Below are 18,163 nucleotides of genomic sequence, written 5' to 3'. Positions count from 1 at the left end.
AGGTGGATGCAAGGACCTCACCGGGCACAGAGGGGATGTACACACAGGATCCCCTGGGCACGGACAGGGTGGACACACAGGACCCACCGGAGACGGTGGGCATGGGCACATGGGACCCATTGGACACGGCGAGGTTGGGCACACAGAATCCATTGGGCAGGGTGGGGTCGGGCAGATAAACCCCACAAGACAGAGACAGGGTGAACACATGGAACCCATGGGGTGGTGGGCACACAGGACCCACCAGATAGGAACAGGGTGGGCACACAGGACATGGACATGGACAGGGTGGGCACATGGAACCCACTGGCACTTTGGCTTCACATGAGGCTGGCCAGGAGCCAAGTGTGGGGACCCCGTCCACGACCTCCCCAGGAACTGGGACCCTCACAGGAACCAGCACCCTCCTGAGAGACTGGGGCTCTCCCAGGGACCAGGAATTTCTGCAGGGCAGGGGCAGAGTGGGACCACAGTAGCTTTTGATGCCCGTCCGTGCCAGGAGCACGTGTCACCTGTGCCCAGGCACGGGCGGTGCCCGTTACCTCTGGGGTGGGGCACTGACACCCAGCGCGGCACCTGGCATCACCCGTCTCCTGGGATGGGGGTTCGTGCCTGCTAGGGGGGCCCTGGCACCTGGAGGGAGGTTACTGGGAGGTACTGGGGTGTCGTGGGGCCCTGGGCTGTACCTGCGTAAGCGTTTCGGGGGGGTCACCGGTGTTTATCTGAGCGCAGGGCGAGGCGATGACCAGCCGGTAATGATTAACCCTGGGCTGAGCCGGAGGATGAGGCCCCCCCTGCACGAGGGGACTCCGTGTCCCCCCCCGTGCCCCCCACCAGGTCCTGGGGCCCGTGGCTCAGCCCAGGGAGCCAGGCAGATGCTGCTCCTGCCCCTGCCCCAGGATGCCCGGCTACTGTCCCGTCCTGTGCCCCCACCCGCGGCCGGGTCTGCCCATGGCACAGGGACGCTGCCAGCGGTGTCTCCCCGAGCCGGGGAAGCGTGACAGACCCAACCTGGGGGGCTGATGCTGCGGGGGCCCCATCGGCGCGGTGGCACCCCTGTGCCAAGTGGGGCAGAACGACCCTCCTGCCTGGAGCCGGGGCGGGGCGGGGCCTCCCCACCTGCTCCAGGTGCTCTATAAAGCTCTGGCCGCTGTCGAGCTGCCAGTTCCGGATCCCTGGACTGAGGCGTGTGCCACCAGCTAACGGGAGAGCAGCCGCTGCTGAGCCCCAAGAGGCGCCGGGACCCCCCGGACGAGCCCCATGGCGTTCCCTGTCTTTCTGCTGCTGCTGGTGCTGGGCACAGGTGAGGGGCTGGGCACAGGTGAGGGGCTGGGGCCGGCGGCACCTCGAGCCAGAGGGGCTGGGACCGGGGCAGGCGGGGCAGGGAGAGCGGCACGGGATCCCTTTCAAAGTGGGGACCAGGGGATACTGGAACCAGTGGCATCCTGGCAGCAGGGACGTTGTCACCTCTGGGGTGCAGCGGCCCGGGGCTGGTTGTGCCCAGGAAAGCTGGCACCTGGGGGCTCAGACCGCGGCCCCTGTGCCGTGTCCGAAGGGCTCGGCCAAGGGCTGGGCTGTGCCGGGACCAGCCGGTGCAGGCTGTGCCCGGGGCTCGCGGGCTGGAATGCAGGCGTGTCCCGGTGAGCGCCCGGACCCCGGGCTCTCCTCCAGTGCTGCCGGCTCCTCCAGCACCTGCTGGGAACCTGCCCGGGAGCTGCCTGTACTGGCCCCCAGCCAGGCCAGGCAGGTCTGGAGGGCGTGGGGGCACCCCAGCCTGTCACCCACAGCAAGGGGGGGCTTTATTGGGTGGCACGCCTGGGCCCCCAGCATGTCAGGGACACCCCAGGGGCTGCAGCGCTGGGCATGGCACTGGTGTCAGTGCCCAGCCAGCTCCACCTGGACCCTCGGTGGTGCCACAAGTGCCTGATCATGGGGTGTTGCTGAAGGTCTCGTTAGCCCAGGCTGTTGGCTCCTGGGGGTTGTGGTGCTTCCCACAGTGTCCAGCTGATGAGCTGTTTTGGGTGAAACCTTCCCTAACTGGGTGTTTCCTCCAGGTACCCGTGCCATGACCACCGAGACAACCATGGAGACGGAAACTACCGAAACGACCACCGTGGAGATGACCACGGAAACGACCACCACCACCTGGCTGCCAAATATATTCCCCAAAAGCACACGGGGCAGCCGACCCCAAACCTCTGTCTTCCCCTATGCCACCGCATTCCCTGGCACAAACACCACGAACTTCCAGTTTGGCAACCACTCCACAAGCAACGCCACGTCCAACGGCACTGTGGTGCCCGTCCACAGCAGCCCAGCCGTCCCCCATGCCAATGCCACCTCAAACAGCAGCAGCTGGGCCCCCTTCTTTGGCACCAACGGCAGCTCTGCCACTCCCACCACCATGCATGGCAGTGCCAAAGGCAACGGGAGCACCAGCGCTCAGGTCTTTCCCACCCCGATAACGTCTGAGGGCAGCACAGTTCCTGGGCAGACCCCCACGCAGGGTGGTCCCAGCCCCAGCAAAACCTCAGGCCAGCTGCCCGCTGCCGTCCAGCTGCTCGTCCGTGTCCCGCTGTCCTTCCGCATCATCAACAGGAGCTTCAACGAGAGCCTGAGAGACCCAGCATCGGAGGAGTACAGGAGCTTGAGCCGCACTGTTCTGACCATGGTGAGTCCCAGCCCCACCAGCAGAGGCCCTGGGCCGTGCTGGGAAGGAGCCTCCTCACCTTGGGGCTTTCCATGGAAGCACCTGGAGCATCCATTCTGCCAGTTCTGCGTGGAGACAGAGAAGGGGGGTGTCTGTGGGGAGGTGGCCATGACCTCAATGCTTCCTTCCAGTTCGAACACGTCTTCGGCTGCGCGGGCTGCATGGGCACGCAGACCTACACCGGGTGCAGCGAGCTGCGGTTCAGGTGAGCAGCAGCAGCGCCAGCAGGGCTGGTGTCCTGCAGTGTACCCCCCCGGTTTGTAGCTCCTCAGGGGGCAATCCAGGTGCTGATGCCTCCTCCCGTGCAGCCAAGGCTCGGTGGAGGTCCAGTCCACCCTCGTGTTTGGGAAGGGAAGCGATGCCGTCACTCCCGACGCTGCCGAGCAGCGCCTGAGGAAGAGCCTGGACCAGAATGGCTTCATCATGGGCCTGCAGCTGGACAGCATCCAGAGTGAGAGGCTGGGGAGGGAGGGGAACGGAGCTGGGGGAAGCTTGGGGGGCTCCAGAAGCATTGCCCTTTCCTGGTTGAGGCCGGGGGCCTGCTTGGTGCTGTGGTGGGCTTGGGGCTTGCAGAGGGTGGGGCCAGTGCACATTCCCAGTGCCTGTGTCAGGCAGGATCCCATGCAGGAGGGCTCAGACCCTGGTGTCCTGTCCCAGGGATCTCTCAGGGCTCTGTCCCAGTTCTGCCTGTGGTGCAGACACAGCTCTGCTCCTTTCAGGCTCTGCAGCAGTGATGTCCCCAGCTCCAGCGCCCGTGATTCCGGACTGGGCCATTGCTCTGTTGGTCCTGGTCAGCATCCTGCTGCTGTTCACCATCTTCACCTGCCTCCTGCTGATGGTGAGGCCCCATCCCCACCCCAGTCCTCACCTGCATTCTGCTGGTTGGTGCCCTGTCCCTGTCCCCACACCGGCCAAGCTCTGACCCCTTTTTCTCCCCAAGTCCACCTGCACCTGCCGCCGGAAAAGCCGCGGGAAGCTGGACCTGCTCAGCCAGAAGGACTCCTACCACCCCATGGCTGAATACCTCCAGTACCAGAGCCACGGGCGCTACGTGTCCCCCAACAGCAAACCCAACCCCTACAGCCAGGTGAGAGCGAGAGCCGCAGACCTGGGCTCCCAGGAGGGCAGAGAGCGGGGGTGCATCCCCCGGGGTAACGGCAAACGGGGATGGCAGGGCAGGGACGGGCGTGCGGGGAGCTCGTCACCTCGCCGGGAGGCGAGCGTGACATTCACGCCTGGCTGGAGCAGCGCCCGGGGCGGGTGCGCGGCCGGCGCGGGCAGAGCCGGCCCGGCTCCGGGGAGCTCCCGCGACCTTGGGCAGCCGCTCCCCGTGGCCCGGCCCAGCGGCGTCAGGGAGCTCGCTGCCTGCCCACCCTGCCCCTTCTCCTGCTCTGCTGTGTCCCAGCCAGACCCTCAGGTCTCCTGCTGTCACGGCATCCTCTGCCGTGGGTGGGGAGCAGGCTTGGGTGATTCCCAGAGCCAGCATCGCTCGTCCCGCAGCAGCAGCTCCGAAACTGGAGCCGGAGCTGCTGGTGTGGCGCCGGGAGCTGCCTGGAGGCGCAAAGGGCTCTCCAAGGCGATCCGGGGCGCGGGGGGCCGCCCCGTCTGCCCGTGCCCTGCGCTCCCCCCACGCGGGGCTGTGGGTGGGGGCCGTGTCCAGCTGCTCTGGCTCCCTTCGAGCAGCTCACCCTGAGCAAATACCAGGGGCCTGGGTAAATATTTACCTTCACACTCGCCAGGCCGGCTTATCGTTCGGGAACACGGCCGGGGCCACCGCGGCTCCTCCTGCCCACGGGGAGGGGGGGCTCGGGGCGTCCGTGGGGGCCCAGGGTGCCCGCGGTGCCCGTGGTTGGGGGCAGCAGCCCACCACGATGGGAGGATGCAATTTTTGCTTGCCCATAGCGGCCGCGGAGAGGGTGCAGGTCTTCCTGTGCTGCCCCGGGGTGGGGGCTCAGCCCAGTCCTGACACCCCCTCATCTTTCCTCCCCCGAAGGTGGCCGGCGGCAGCACCACGAGGGCCGGCACCTTCACCTACACCAACCCCGCCGCCGGCTCCGACAACCTCTGAAGGGCGCGCTGGCAAGGAGGGCGGCTGCCGAGGGGAGGGGGCGGCCGCAGCCCCCCACTCCTGGGGGAGCAGCAGCGGCCCCGGGCACATCCCCCGGTGCTGCTCGGCCCCTCGCCGTGGGCAGCGGGAGCAGGATGGTTCTGGAGCAGCCGGATTCGTGCACATGACAGAACTGGATGAAACGAAGACGGGCGGCGGGAGGGAGGGTCCCGCACACCCCACGGTCCCCGCACTCGCTTGGCTTTGCAACCCTGCTCCGTGCCGGGGGTGGAGGACTGGGCTCGTGCTCCCCCTGCGATTCAGTGGCTCTTTTTGTGGTGTTATTTTATATAAATATCTCTATTTGCGGGGTGTTGGTGCCGGGCTTGGCTCGGCGGGGTGGCAGGTCCTCGGCTGGGGTGTATTTATCACAGTTAAAATAAAAGGATGGGGGCAGCCGTGTGTCCCCAGGGCTGCGCCGTGGTGTGCCAGGGGGGCTTCTCTGGGACAGGGAATCCCCTGACGTGGCTGTCACCCACCCGGGTGGCCTCGGCTTGGGTGGTGGCTCTTGTTTCCCATTCCAGGCAGTCCTGGGGTTGGTGCTGGCGATGTCACTGCGTCCCTGGTCCCTGCACACCTCTGGAAGTGACATGTCCTGCCAGACCCCGTCCCCCTCATCCCTCCAGCACTCTCGGTTTCTGCTCATGATGTAACGTGTCTCGTTTGACATGTCCGATTTCCCCGTGGCTGCACAGGTGGAATGTGCCGGTGCCAGGGCTGTGCAGCCGCACGTGTGTCACCGGGTGCATGCGGCGTGCCCTGCTCCCCTCCCCTGCCCGTGCGGGCTCAGGCTCTTCCAAACACTCAGTGAGCCCCAAAAAGGCTCTGGGCGTGCTGGAAGAAGAGGCTGTGTGGCAGCACCGGGGCACAAACCTGGGGAGCAGCCATCCCTGGAGCGCAGCGGTGGCCCCCTGGCAGCCCCAGTTTGAGCCGGGCTTGTTCCTGGGCACTGGGAGTGTTTTGGCAACCACTGAAAAGGCAGAAAAATAAGGAAACCAAACCTTCCCCAAAGAAAGCCCATGTGGTTGCAGGCATGGAGCCAGTGCCTGGCCGGGAACAGCCCCAGGACCAGCCCCGCAGCGGGCAGCTGATGGAGCCCTCGGCCACAGAATGTGGGCTCTGGGTGGGGCCCATGGCAGTGCCAGCTGCCCAGGAAGCCTGGCACGTGCTGGGAGCTATCGGAGCTGTGCTGGGGTGCAGGCAAGGGGCTGGGGGTCTCTGGAGCACAGGGGGTGCCCTGGTGCCCTCAGACCGCTGTGGGGGGGTGCACTGATGGGGGGGCTGGCACAGTGTAGCACCCCCCACCCCCAGATCCATTTTGCCAGCTGGGCACGGGGCCGTGTGCCTGGGACAGGGGACGGGGTGTGCCCGGCACTGCTGCTTCCCCACTCAGCCCCCCAGCCCTGGGCAGGGCCCCAGGAATTGGAGCAGGGGCCTGATCTGCAGGGCTGGGCCCTACAAAGAGTTCACAGAGAGCTCAGCCCTGTGGCCCCCTCCCCTTCCAACTTAGGGGCTGGGACCTCCAGGGACAGGCACCCACCCGGGAGGGCCCTGCCCCGCCCGTGGCCCCTCCACCTGCCATGCAGAGTACCCAGGTGGGGTGTCCAGCTCCAATACCCACTCTGAGAAGGTGCCTCAGTGCCCAGCAGCCCCTCTGGCTGGACTGGCCACCCCTGGGACTCCCCAGCAGTGCTGAAGGAGTTTGTTGTGGGCCCAGTCGAGAGATGTCCCATCCAGGAGCCCCCTGACACCCTGTGATGGAGTGGCAGTGACCGCGTGGCCAGGCAGAGCACGGGTAGGACCTGACACGTCAGCACTGCCCGGGCTGGGCAGGGCTGGCACCTGCTGGCCACGGCCCAAAGGACAGCCCGGCCCCATGGCCCCCGGTCCCGTGCACGCCTCTGGACATGTGCCTCTGGACAGCCTGGTCTCACGGCCCCATGGCCAGCCTGGCCCCACAGCCCTGAGACCCCACAGCCCCATGACCCCACAGCCCTGAGACCCCACAGCCCTGCAGCCCCACAGCCCCATGACCCCACAGCCCTGAGACCCCACAGCCCTGCAGCCCCACAGCCCCATGACCCCACAGTCCTGAGACCCCACAGCCCCATGACCCCACAGCCCCATGACCCCACAGCCCTGAGACCCCACAGCCCCGTGACCCCACAGCCCTGAGACCCCACAGTCCTGAGACCCCACAGCCCCATGACCCCACAGCCAACCCAGACCCGAGGTCCCCTGGTCCCTTGGCACCCTGACCCCGTGCACAGTCTGGCCCCATGGACAGCCCAGCCCCATGGCCCCCCTGTGCCAGGGAGGCTCCGGAGGAGTCTGGCATTGCAGTTTATTGTAGGAAACCATGAAAATACAGCGTTTGTTGTAACAGAACCCAGGAGAAATGACAGCAGCTCGGACAGATCCCGGTGTGGGACTGCTGGCACAGCCCCCATGGTGCTGGGGCTCCCTGGCTGGGGTCAGATCCAGACCCTGCAGGCCCAGCCCACCCCGGCCATGGGTTGGGCACTGAGCGGTGTAACAGGAGCCGAGTGTGGCCCTCAGGCCACGTGCAGGGCTGGCCAGGCACGTTGCTCCCCAAGGACAGGGCAGAGCAGGCGGCAGGCACGGAGGTGCCCAGCAGCCCACGGGAGGGACCCCACGCTGGCTGTGTCCAGGGGCTGTGCCTGGCTGCAGCCAGACGATCCACGTTGAAAATGAGCCATTTTACAAAACATCTTCACACCTTGTTCCAGCCCAGCCTCCCCCCCGCCCTCTCCCCCAGCCCAGCTGCCTCCCCCACCCCAACCAGCACCCAGCCTCTCCCCTGCACTGTCACCCCACTGCCACCTTCCACCCCCCCTCCCTGCGCAGCCCCGTCCCCCTCCCTGACCCATCTCTAGGGCTGACCCTCTGCCAGCCCTGCCCACAGCCCCAGCCCAGAGCAGCCTGGGGCTGAGCTGGAGCTCGGGGCAGGCGGACAGGGTGAGGAGGGGACGGCAAAGCTGTCCCCGTCCCCCCCATCCCACAAAACAAACACCTGGCCTGTCCCCAGTGGCGGCAGGGCCGGGGCTGCCCCTGCTATGCTCTGCTCCCTGGCCACTCGTGTCCCCCTGGCGCTTGCAGGGTGCCCGGGGGGCATGTGGGGACCGCGGGCGTGGCTCAGTCCAGCTTGGCGAAGTTCCCGATGGTCACTTTCCTCTCCTGCTTGTTGGCCACCAGCTCCTGGAGGTGCAGGGCCCCCCCTCCGATGAAGCAGAAGGCGGGGCAGACGGGCCCCGAGCAGTCCACGCCGCACTCCCAGAGCTCGCGGAAGGACACGGCGTCATAGAAGCTCACCTTGCCCTGCTCGTAGTCCAGGCAGATGCCAATGCGCGGGGGCAAGGGCACGGTGCAGCCGTTGGGGTCGCGGGACGTGAGGGCTGAGCCGTGCGACAGCAGGATCTTGCCCATGCCGATGGTCAGGAAGGCGTAGGGAGGAGGCGCCTCCACCGTTGTGTCCTCTGCCCCGCTGTCGTGGCCACTGTCGGGGTCGTACCTGCGGAGCGGGGACAGGTGAGTCCTCCCACGGGACAGGCTGGAGATCCCCCCACACCCCGCTGCTGGGGGGGGGGGGGTAGGAACAAACCCTGCACCCCCGAGCTCACCTGGGGCTCACCACGTCCTGCGGCACCTGGAACCACTCCTGCAGTTTGCTCTCCAGCCCCACGCCCACCTTGACCAGGTAGGAGCTGGGGTCCACGCAGCAGGCCCAGTAGCTCTTGCCCTGGGTGATGGCCACGTCGCCGATGACCAGGTCGATGGACAGGTGGCAGCTGGTCATCAGGCGCTCGGCGGCGAAGAGCATGGGGATGCCGGGGACGCTGCGCACCGCGCGCTGGTCCTTGCTGATGGCCAGCCGGTCCCGGTTGAAGCCCCAGCGGTTGTCCAGGAAGAAGTTGAGGACTGCGGGGAGCAGACAAGGAGGAGAAAGGTGAGCGGCGCAGCGCAGCGGGGCGCCCCCATTGATCCAAACACCCATCCCCTCTCACCTGGGGCGGGCGGCGTGTGCAGGTAGATGTCCTCGCTGTAGTCGCCGAAGCCCGCCTTGTTGTAGCCCTTCACCCGGAGCACGTAGACGCTGTCGGTGTCCAGGTACTCGACGAGGGCGCAGGTGCCCCTCACCTCCTCCCGCCGCTGCCACAGCTTCAGCCCCTTGGCCTTGGCGTCGGTCTTGCGGAACTCCACGGTGTAGTGCCAGGCGGGCGGCGAGTGCTGCGGCAGCCGCCAGCACAGGAAGATCTGGTCGTAGGTGTAGGTGCGCTGCGTGTCGATGACGGGGGCCTCGGGCGCTGCGGGGAGAGGCGGCAGCGGGGAGTCAGGCAGCATCCCCCGCCCCGCGGGCAGGGAGGCGGCCGGACGCAGGGAGGGGGCATTCCGGGACTCCGGACGGACGGACGGACGGACGCACAACCAGCAGAGTCTAGAGGGGTCTGACTGCGGAGACCGTGTGTCGGCACCGGAGGAGAGCGAGAGTCAGGGAGACAGAGGAGCTGCTGCTGTGGGGCTCCAGGGACCAGACAGGCCGAGTGCAAGTCAGGAGGGAGGAGAGAGAGAGAGAGAGAGAGTGGAGGCAGCAGGAGAGGAGGAGGAGGAGATGGGGATGGAGGGTGGTAGAAGGTACTGGCAGGAACAGAGGCAGGGTGGGAAGGGGAGATGAAGGGTGGCAGGTGGAAGAGGGGTAAGGAAAGGATGGGAATGGGGCGAGGAAGAGAAAGGAAACAGGATGATGAGGGAGGTAGAATTGGGGCAAGGAGAGGGATGGAGATGGGGAGAGGAAGATGGAAATACAGAGAGAAGGAGAATGGAAATGGGGCAGCAATGGGGAAAGGACAGGGCGGGAATGGGATGCAGAAAGGGAAAGAAATGGGGTGAGCAGGACGGAATTAGGGTGAGGAGGCAGATGGGAATGGGGCAAGGGGGGAAAGAAATGGGATGAGGAGAAGGGTGGAAATAGAGTGAGGAAGAGGACGGAAACGGGGTGAAAGTGGGAGAGAAATGGGGTGCAGAGAAGAACATAAATGGGGGAGGAATGTGGACATAAATGGGGTGAAGGGGGGACAAATATGGGGCAAGGAAGGGAATAGAAATGTGACAAGAGGGGGAAGAAAATGGAAAAAGGAGAGGGATGGAAATGGGGCAAGGAGAGGATGATAATGGAATGAGAAATGGGATGGAAATGGGCTGAGACTGGGATGGAAATGGAAAGTGGGGGAATGGAAATGGGATGAGAAGAAAGTGGAAAAAGGGCAAGGATGGGGTTGAAATGGGGCAAGGCAGAGCGGAAATGGGATGAGGAGGGGGCAGAAAATTGGGTGATGAAAGGGACAGAATGAGGTGAGGATGTGGACAGAAGTGGGGTGAGAGCTGAACAGAAATGGAGTGAAGAAGAGGATGGAAACAGGGTGAGAGGGGACAGAAATGGGGCGAGGAAGAAAATGGAAACAGGGCAAGAGGGGATGGAAATGGGGTGAGAGAGGGCAGAAATGGGGCAAGGAAGGGGATGGAAATGGGGTGAGAGAGGGCAGAAATGGGGCAAGGAAGGGGATGGAAATGGGGTGAGAGAGGGCAGAAATGAGGCAAGGAAGGGATGGAAATGGGGTGAGAGAGGGCAGAAATGAGGCAAGGAAGGGATGGAAATGGAGCAAGGAGTGGGACAGAAATGGGGCGAGAGGGGGATGGAAATGGGGCAAGGAAGGGGATGGAAATGGAGCAAAGAGTGGGACAGAAATGGGGCGAGAGAGGGATGGAAATGGGGTGAGAGGGGGATGGAAATGGGGTGAGAGCGGGTGGGAGGGCAGGAGGAGCAGCAGATGGAGGAGGCAGAGCCACCGGCTGGCAACGCCGGCGGGCAGGACGGGGATGGAGGATGGCGGCGGAGCGGGGCCAGGGATGGGAGCAGGATGGAGGGATGGGAAGAGAGAGCGGGGCGGCTCTGGGGCAGGGGTGTGACTTGCCTCAGTTACTTCGGTGACGCCTCGGCAGCGGCCGCAGCCTATAAACAAAGAGAGGTAGAAGCAGGTCTGAAACGTGTCGCCAGCGGCTCTGGCAGGGCCACGCGGCTCCTGCCCTGCGGGAAGCGCCTGCCCGGCAGCGGGGCAGCTCCGTACTCACCCTCCGGCACTGCTGCTGCCCTCACCTGGCACCACGGCCCTGCCTGCCTGCCCCTGGCCTGGACGCCCTGGCACAGGGCAGGGCAGGGGTATCTCTGGGGGCTGCTGGGGCGGGGGCTGTCCCTGACGGGGAGGGGGCACCGGCAGATCCGCGAGCGGCCGTGGCTGAGCCGCGGCTCCGAGGCGGGCACGGGGCACAGCCGGTGCCCGGGTCCCACTGCCTTTACCTCGGATGAAGGCCAGGTCAGTGAGCAGCTTCAGCTCCCTGCTGACATCCAGCTGGAAGTGGCTGAAGGAGGCGTTGGCCGCAGGACGGAAGCTCTGCAGCGAATCGGTGGCCCTGAGGATCCTGCAGCACAGCAGAGCGGGGATATCAGGGTGCCACCTCGGGCACCTGAGGGTCCCAACGCCCCCGGCAGCCCCGTGCCCGCAGCCCAGTACCTGTTGTGCAGCTGCTTGGCAGCCTGGACAAAGCAGGGGTGGTCGGTCTCCTTCAGCACCTCCTGGGCATAGCCCACCATGCCCGAGTTCTCCAGCATGGCCTGGTGCTCCCGGATCTGGCCGTGCAGGCTGGCCAGCCGCTCCTGCTGGCACTCCTCGATGGCCTGCAGCAGCGTGGCCCGCTTCTCCTCCAGCATGGCACAGAGCCCCTGGATCAGCTGGGACACCTCTTCCTTGGCCTGTGAGCCATTTACCTGCCGGGCACAGCCACGGCAGGGTCAGCGTGCGGCACGTCCTGGGACCAGAGGGGACTGGGCTGGCTGTGCCACCCCTGCCTAGGGACAACTCAGGGACAGATGGGCACCCTCTGCCCTTACCTCCGTGTGCTTCACTGTCTCCTCCAGCTCAGCAATCTGGGTCTGCACCGTGTCCTGGCTGCTCAGGATGTAGGCGAGGCTCTTTGTCAGCTTCTCCTGCAGGAAGGCGATGAGACGTGGTGCCAGCAGCCCCCGCCCCACACCCCCCATCTGCACTGGGGCTCCGTGGTGCCCCCAGTTCCCCACAGAGCCCCAGCCTGGCCCCAGGAGCCCTTACCCTGAGGGCCTGGTAGGCGCTGAGCACCGGGGTGATCTTGTGGCTGGTGTGGGTGCGGCGCACGCGGCAGAGCTGGCACACCAGCCGCTGGCAGGTCTTGCAGTAGTGAGTCACCTCCTCCTTGTGCTCCGGGCACATCAGCCCCTGCGCGGGCACAGCGGGGCTCAGCGGGGCTCTGCGGCCCCCTCCACCCCCGCGGAGTCCCACCCCTGCACCCCGGATCTCAGAATCACAGAAAGGCTGGGGTTGGAAGGGCACCTTGAAGATCACCTTGTTCTATCCCGCCTGACATAAGCAGGGACACCCTCAAGCAGACCCCACTGCTCAGAGCCCCCCCTCGGCCTTGAACACTTCCAGGGGTGTGGCATTCACAACTTCCATGGGCGACTTGTTGCAGCACCACACCACCCTCACTACAATAAATTTTTCCTAATATCTAACCTAAACTTACTCTCTTTCAGTCTGAACCCATTGCCCTGTCATTCCAGGCTCTTGTAAACAGTCTTGCCCCATCCTTTCAGAAGTTGCCTTCAGACACCAGAAGGCCACAATTTGGTGACCCCAGAGCTTCTCCTCTGCAGGCTGAACAATCCCAACTCTCTCAGCCTTAACCAGGGCAGGAGGACCCACCTTGGGGCGGAAGGTGAGGGTGGGGGGCGTGGGCTCATGCTGGGCTTTCTGCGTGCCCCAGGGGTGGTAGAGCTTGAAGCACTCATTGCAGAAGCTGGACTTGCACTCCGTGCAGCCCTTGGTGGCCTCCAGCTGCGGGGGCTTGCAGAACTGGCACATGATGGCCGCGCTGATGTTGATGGTCTGCCGGTAGCGCTCCACCACCCGCTCCAGCGTCAGGTTGCGGAAGAGGCTGCCCAGGCCCCGCTCGCCCAGGTCCACGTCCCGCTGGCAGGCAGGGCACGGGAAGCTGACGGTCTGGGGGTGCACGGCACCCCGCTTGCGCCCCGGGTAGGTGCCAAAACCTGTGGGACAGAGGCAGGGATGGGGGTCAGCAGGGCACAGAGTCCCTCAGCCCTCCCGTGGGGGAGCCCAGGGTGCTGTCCCCATCCCCACCTCCATCCCTTCCTGCTGTTCCTGCTCCCAGTCCCTCCAGCCATCTCTGTCCTCGTCCTCTCCAGCCATCCTCATCCTCTCTGTTGTTCCTATTCCCTCTGCCATCCCCTCCAGCCATTCACCTCCCCTCCATCCACCCCCGTTCCCTCCAGCCACCCCTGTCCCCTCCAGCCATCCCCATCCCCTCCAGCCATCTCTCCTCGTCCAGTCCAGCCACCCCCTCCACTCCATCCATCCCTGTCCCCTCCAGCCATCCCCCTCTCCTCCAGCCATCCCTGTCCCCATTCCTTCTGGCTGTCCCAAGCCCCTCAGCCATCCCTGTCCCCATCCCCTCAGCCACCCCCGCCATCTCCAGCCATCCCTGTCCCCTTGTGGCCCCGTCCCTCCTGCCAGCCCCTCCAGCCCCACCTGACTTGAGGAGGCGGTCCAGCCGGTCGGGTTTGGGGACAGCCCTGCGGCCCAGGCGGGGGCTGCGGGTGGACGGGGTGGCTGCAGGCGAGGTGGGCTCGGAGGTGGGGTCGCAGTACAGGTGGCCGTGCTGCAGCAGCACCTCGCTGGCACACACGTGGCACACGTTGTGGGTACAGGGCAGTGCCAGCGGCTGCTTGTACATCTCCTTGCACACCGGGCACACCAGCTCCCGCTCCATGTTCTTCATGCTGGTCTGCGGAGAGAGCGGGAGCGTCACCCGCCGGGGACACGGCAGGGCCAGGACCAGGTGGGACCAGCACCAGGGCCAGGATCAACATCAGGGCTGAGATTGGCACCAGGACCAGGACCAGCACCAGGGCCAGGACCAGGTGGGACCAGCACCAGGGCCGGGACCAGCACCAGGACCAGGACCAGCACCAGGACCAGCACCAGGGCCAGGACCAGCACCAGGGCTGAGATCAGCACCCAGGTCAGGATCAGCATGAGGGCCATGATCAGGACCAGGACCAGCACCAGGGCCAGGACCAGAATCAGGGCTGGGACCATCACTATGGCTGGGATCAGGGCCAGGACCAGCACCTGGGCCAGGACCAGCACCAGGGACAGGACCAGAATCAGGGCTGGGTTCAGCACCAGTATCACAGCTGGGACCAGCACCAGGGCCTGGAATTAACACCAGGGCCAGGATCAGCATCAGCACCAGGATCAGGACCAGTACTGGGACCCGGGCTGGGATGGGACCATCACCAGGGCAATGATGAGGCCTGGGACCAGCACCAGGGATGGGATGAGGACAAACACCAGTACCAGCAGCAGGATGAGGATCAGGGCTGCCACTGAGATGAGGAATGGAGCTGGGATCAGCAGCAGGGCCAAGATCAGAGTCAGCACTGGAACCACAGCCAGGACCAGGGCCAGTGTCAGGACCAGCACTGGGATAGGGGCGAGGACTGGGACCAGCATCATGGCCAGGATCAGGCCTGGGAGCAATCTGAGGAATGTCAGGGCCAGCACCAGGATGAAGCCCTGGGCTGGACTGGGGATGGGAACTGGGGCCACACCAGGACCAGGATCAGAGTCAGGACCAGGCCTGGGAGCAGCAGCATGGTCAGAACCAGGATCAGCACTGGGATGGGGCTGGGGGCTGAGGCTGGGAGCACAGCAGGGTCAGGATCAGGCCTGGGAGCAGCACCAGAGCCAGGACCAGTATCAGGAGCAGGGATGGGGGGATGATGAGCACAGGGGACAGCATCAGAGCCAGGATCAGGCCTGGGAGCAGCAGCAGGGTCAGAATCAGGACCAGGACTGGGATCAGAACCCGGATGGGACCCAGGCCTGGTATGGGGATGGGATTGGGGCTGGGCCCAGAGCAGGACCAGGATCAGACCAGTATCAGGAATGGGGATGGAGGCCAGCACTGGGATCAGCACCAGGCTGGGCCCAGGGCTGGGATGGGGATGGGACTGGGATGGGTGTGGGATTGGAACTGGGATGGAGAGGGAGATGGAGGCCAGGATGGAGATGGGGGCTGGACCCACAGCAGGGCCCGGACTGGCCCCGCCACCGGGACCAGCGCCAGGACCGGGCTGGCCACCACGATCGGGGCCGGGATGGGGCCGCCCTCTCCGCACCCGGTGCTCCCGGCCCGGCCGCGGCTCGGTGTGGGGGGGGGGTCCCGATGACGGACGGCCCTCCCCGGGGTCGCTGCGGTGAGTCGGGGCGCGGGTCCGCTGCCCGCCCACCCCTCAAGGGCATCGCCCTGCCCAGTCCCCGCCGCGTTGCCACGGCGACCCGGTCCCGGAGGACCCCGGTCCGCACCCCCCCCCGCCGCCACCGCGGCCGCTCACGCTGATGCGGACGAGCGCGTCCATGATGGAGGTGAAGGTCTGCAGGTCCTCGCCCTCGGCCATGGCTCCGCTACCCGCGCCCGTGCCTGCGGCGGCGGCGGCAGCAGCGGCGGCCGCGATCGCCCCGGTGCGTTGCAGGGAGCGGCGGAGCCGGGGGGAGGGCGGGGGGCGGCGGCGCGCATGCTCGGCGGCGCCCGCCCCGCCGGCACCGGAGGGCGGTGGAGACACCGGAGGGGCGGCACCGGTGTTGGGGGGGGCGGGGGGGTGGGGGGGCGCCGCGGGGATGCTCTCGCCGTGCCCCCGGGCATCTCCCGACGAGCCACGCTCGGGGAGCGGCGCCGGGGACGGGCTGTGGGTAGGATGAGCATGGCACCGGTACCGGCGGTGCTCCCGCGGGGGTCCCGGGGGGGTCCCGGGGGGGTCCCGGGGGGTCCCGGGGCCGCCGGTGGGTGCGGGGGTCCCGTCCCCGCGCTGTTCCCGTCCCCGCCGCCAGAGGGCGCTCCGGGACGGCGCGGACTTGCAGTGCCACTCCCGGCCGCCGCGGGGCGCGCGCTGGGAGGGGCGGGGCCTCCCGCGCACGCGCAGTGGCGCGGGCCGGCGCTGCCGCCGTGTCCCCGCTGCGCGCCGGGCGCAGTGCGCGTGCGCGGAACGGCGGCACCGGGAGCGGAGCGGGACGGGCCGGGGGCACCATGGGTAAAAGGGGGGGGGGGCACGGGGGGTAACGGGGAACCGGGGGGGGAGTGGGGGGCACGGAGACACGGGTGGTGATGGGAATGCTGGGGGCACGAGGGGTAACGGGGGCGTAACGGGGCGGGGGGGGGGGGGGGTAACCGAGGCGGGAGGAGTACCGGGGATAGCGGGGGTAACGGGAAAGGGGCGGGAACGGGCGGTACCGGGGCACGGGGGTAACGGGGCAGGGGGCAGTGTGGGGCAATGGGGAGAGGGAATGGAGGTGTGACGGGGCAGGAGGGGGCACGGGGATAACGGGGTTAACGGGAGCGGGGGGTTAACGGGGGCGGGGGGGCAACGGGGAGAGGGATTGGAGGTGTGACGGGGCAGGAGGGTACTGGGGGCACGGGGATAACGGGAGCAGGGGGGGAGCTGGGCACGGCACGGCTGAGCCCGGTGCCGGTGCCGGTGCCGGTGCCGAGTCGGTCCCGGGGCGCAGCCGTAGGCACGGGCACGTCGCTGGCGCTGTCGTCGCTGCTGTCGCTGCTGCTGTTCGCCGGGATGCAGATGTACAGCCGGCAGCTGGCCTCCACCGAGTGGCTCACCATCCAGGGCGGGCTGCTGGGCTCGGCGCTCTTCGTCTGCTCCCTCACGGCATCCCCACGGGGGCCGGTGGCCACCGGGGCCAGCGGGCTGGGAGCGGGGCTGGAGCAGGGAGGGTGGGGAGTGGGAGCGGGACACCGGGATCCCGTTCTGTCCCTTAACCCCACAAACCAGGCCTTCAACAACCTGGAGAACCTCGTCTTCGGGAAGGGCTTCCAGGCCAAGATATTCCCCGAGAGTAAGTGCTGTGGGAGCCCAGGAGGGGAGCGGGCCCACAGCGCTGTGCAAAGGGCTCTGGAGGGGCTGGGGGTGCTCCAGCAGTGCCACCGGAGGGTCCCAGCCCTTCCCTGGAATGGTGGCAGCCCCCCTGGAGCTTTTCCTGGGCCTGGGGGGGGGATTTTGCTGCTGCAGCCGCGGCCCCCCCGTCACCCGGGGCAGCCCCGCAGCGTCGTGTGCCTCCTGCTTCTCCGCAGTCCTCACCTGCCTCTTGCTGGCCCTGTTCGCCTCTGGCCTCATCCACCGGGTCTGTGTGACCACCTGGTACGTGCAGAGCCGCCCCGGGGCGTGGGGAGCGAGCGAGGGGACCCCGAGGGGGTCACGGGTGACACCGGGAGCGGGGCAGGAGGCTGGGCAGGGCCAGGAGTGCCAGGGAGCCTCAGGGGGGAACGGCAGCACAGTGGGATCCCAGGGAGGGTGTAAGGGGAGGGCAGGGGAGTGGGATCCACGGGGAAATTGTAGGTTTAGGAAGGGCAGGGGAGTGGGACCCAGGGACAAGGTGCTGGGGTGAGCCTGGCACGTTCCTGCCCCCAGCAGCTGAGCAGCCCCCCTCCCTTCTGCCCTCGCAGCCTCATCTTCTCCATGGTGGGTCTCTACTACATCAACAAGATCTCCTCCACTCTCTACCAGTCCACAGCGCCCGTCGCTCCTCCTGCCAAGGCCGTTGGCAAGGGCAGGAAGAGGAATTGATGTGCTGCTGCCCCTTCCTGGGGCAGCCCCCTCCCCGTGGCCGATCCGGGACTCCCAATAAAGCCATTTCTTTGTAGCTGCTTGTCCCCTCTGCCATCTGCCAGCCCGGTTCCCGGCCCTGCTGGAAGTGCCCCTGGAGCCTGGGGTAGCTTCTGGGTTGCCCAGGGGAGGTGGGGGTGGCCAAGGTGGGGGGGGGAGATGTGCTGCTTGGCATCTTGTCTGCCCAGACCTGCAAAGCTGGGAAGATCCCAGTGGAGCCAAGACTGGAGCAGAGTCTGGAGCGGGCAGGGGGCTGTGGGGGTCCCGGCGGCTCAGGGCTCCGGCCCCAGCTGCCCCCAGGCTGGTGGCTTTGGCAGGGCATCACAGACCCGTGTGTGCCCTCCGCAGGACACCGGCGGGGGGGGGCTGCGCGGTGGGTGGGAACGGCGCGGTTCCCGCAGCCGTGGGAGGGCGGGCGGGACTCGCTCCCACGCCGGGTCCCTGGCACCCCTCCGGCCGGACGTGGAGGAAACCAGATGCTTCCTGCGGCCGCGGCGGCGGCCGACAAAGCCCGGCGCTTCCTGCGGCACCGGGAGCGGGGCCG

The 18,163-nt window shown here is 66.8% G+C and overlaps 3 protein-coding genes across 4 annotated transcripts; 2 read left to right on the top strand and 1 right to left on the bottom strand.

Annotated features, from left to right (window-relative positions):
• Positions 1 to 1,214: 1,214 nt before the first annotated feature.
• On the top strand, positions 1,215 to 5,166 carry MUC1 (mucin 1, cell surface associated). The gene is made up of 7 exons (XM_054001130.1): positions 1,215 to 1,303; positions 2,055 to 2,671; positions 2,842 to 2,915; positions 3,019 to 3,161; positions 3,430 to 3,548; positions 3,651 to 3,797; positions 4,704 to 5,166. Exons 1-7 carry the CDS (start codon positions 1,261 to 1,263, stop codon positions 4,776 to 4,778), a joined length of 1,218 nt encoding a protein of 405 aa, XP_053857105.1. The 5' UTR covers positions 1,215 to 1,260; the 3' UTR covers positions 4,779 to 5,166.
• A 2,539-nt stretch (positions 5,167 to 7,705) lies between these two features.
• TRIM46 (tripartite motif containing 46) lies at positions 7,706 to 15,468 on the bottom strand. Of its 2 annotated transcripts, none has more exons than XM_054001051.1 (10): positions 15,343 to 15,468; positions 13,472 to 13,727; positions 12,629 to 12,972; positions 11,999 to 12,142; positions 11,782 to 11,877; positions 11,405 to 11,658; positions 11,191 to 11,312; positions 8,843 to 9,142; positions 8,459 to 8,756; positions 7,706 to 8,349 (listed from the first exon to the last, which is right to left on the bottom strand). In XM_054001051.1, the coding sequence occupies exons 1-10, from the start codon at positions 15,403 to 15,405 to the stop codon at positions 7,974 to 7,976; spliced, it is 2,253 nt and encodes a 750-aa protein (XP_053857026.1). In that variant the 5' UTR covers positions 15,406 to 15,468; the 3' UTR covers positions 7,706 to 7,973. The 2 variants fall into 2 exon arrangements, with proteins under 2 accessions (XP_053857026.1, XP_053857027.1); XM_054001052.1 differs by having other exon boundaries at positions 13,472 to 13,722.
• Positions 15,469 to 15,942: 474 nt separating this feature from the next.
• On the top strand, positions 15,943 to 17,656 carry KRTCAP2 (keratinocyte associated protein 2). The gene is made up of 5 exons (XM_054001213.1): positions 15,943 to 16,035; positions 16,511 to 16,665; positions 16,789 to 16,852; positions 17,088 to 17,154; positions 17,460 to 17,656. Exons 1-5 carry the CDS (start codon positions 16,032 to 16,034, stop codon positions 17,578 to 17,580), a joined length of 411 nt encoding a protein of 136 aa, XP_053857188.1. The 5' UTR covers positions 15,943 to 16,031; the 3' UTR covers positions 17,581 to 17,656.
• Positions 17,657 to 18,163: the final 507 nt, after the last annotated feature.

Source organism: Vidua macroura, chromosome 29, assembly GCF_024509145.1.
Source record: "Vidua macroura isolate BioBank_ID:100142 chromosome 29, ASM2450914v1, whole genome shotgun sequence".
Classification (NCBI taxonomy): domain Eukaryota; kingdom Metazoa; phylum Chordata; class Aves; order Passeriformes; family Viduidae; genus Vidua; species Vidua macroura.
Note: the sequence above shows the minus strand (reverse complement) of the source record. Positions and strands in the feature narration are given on the sequence as shown.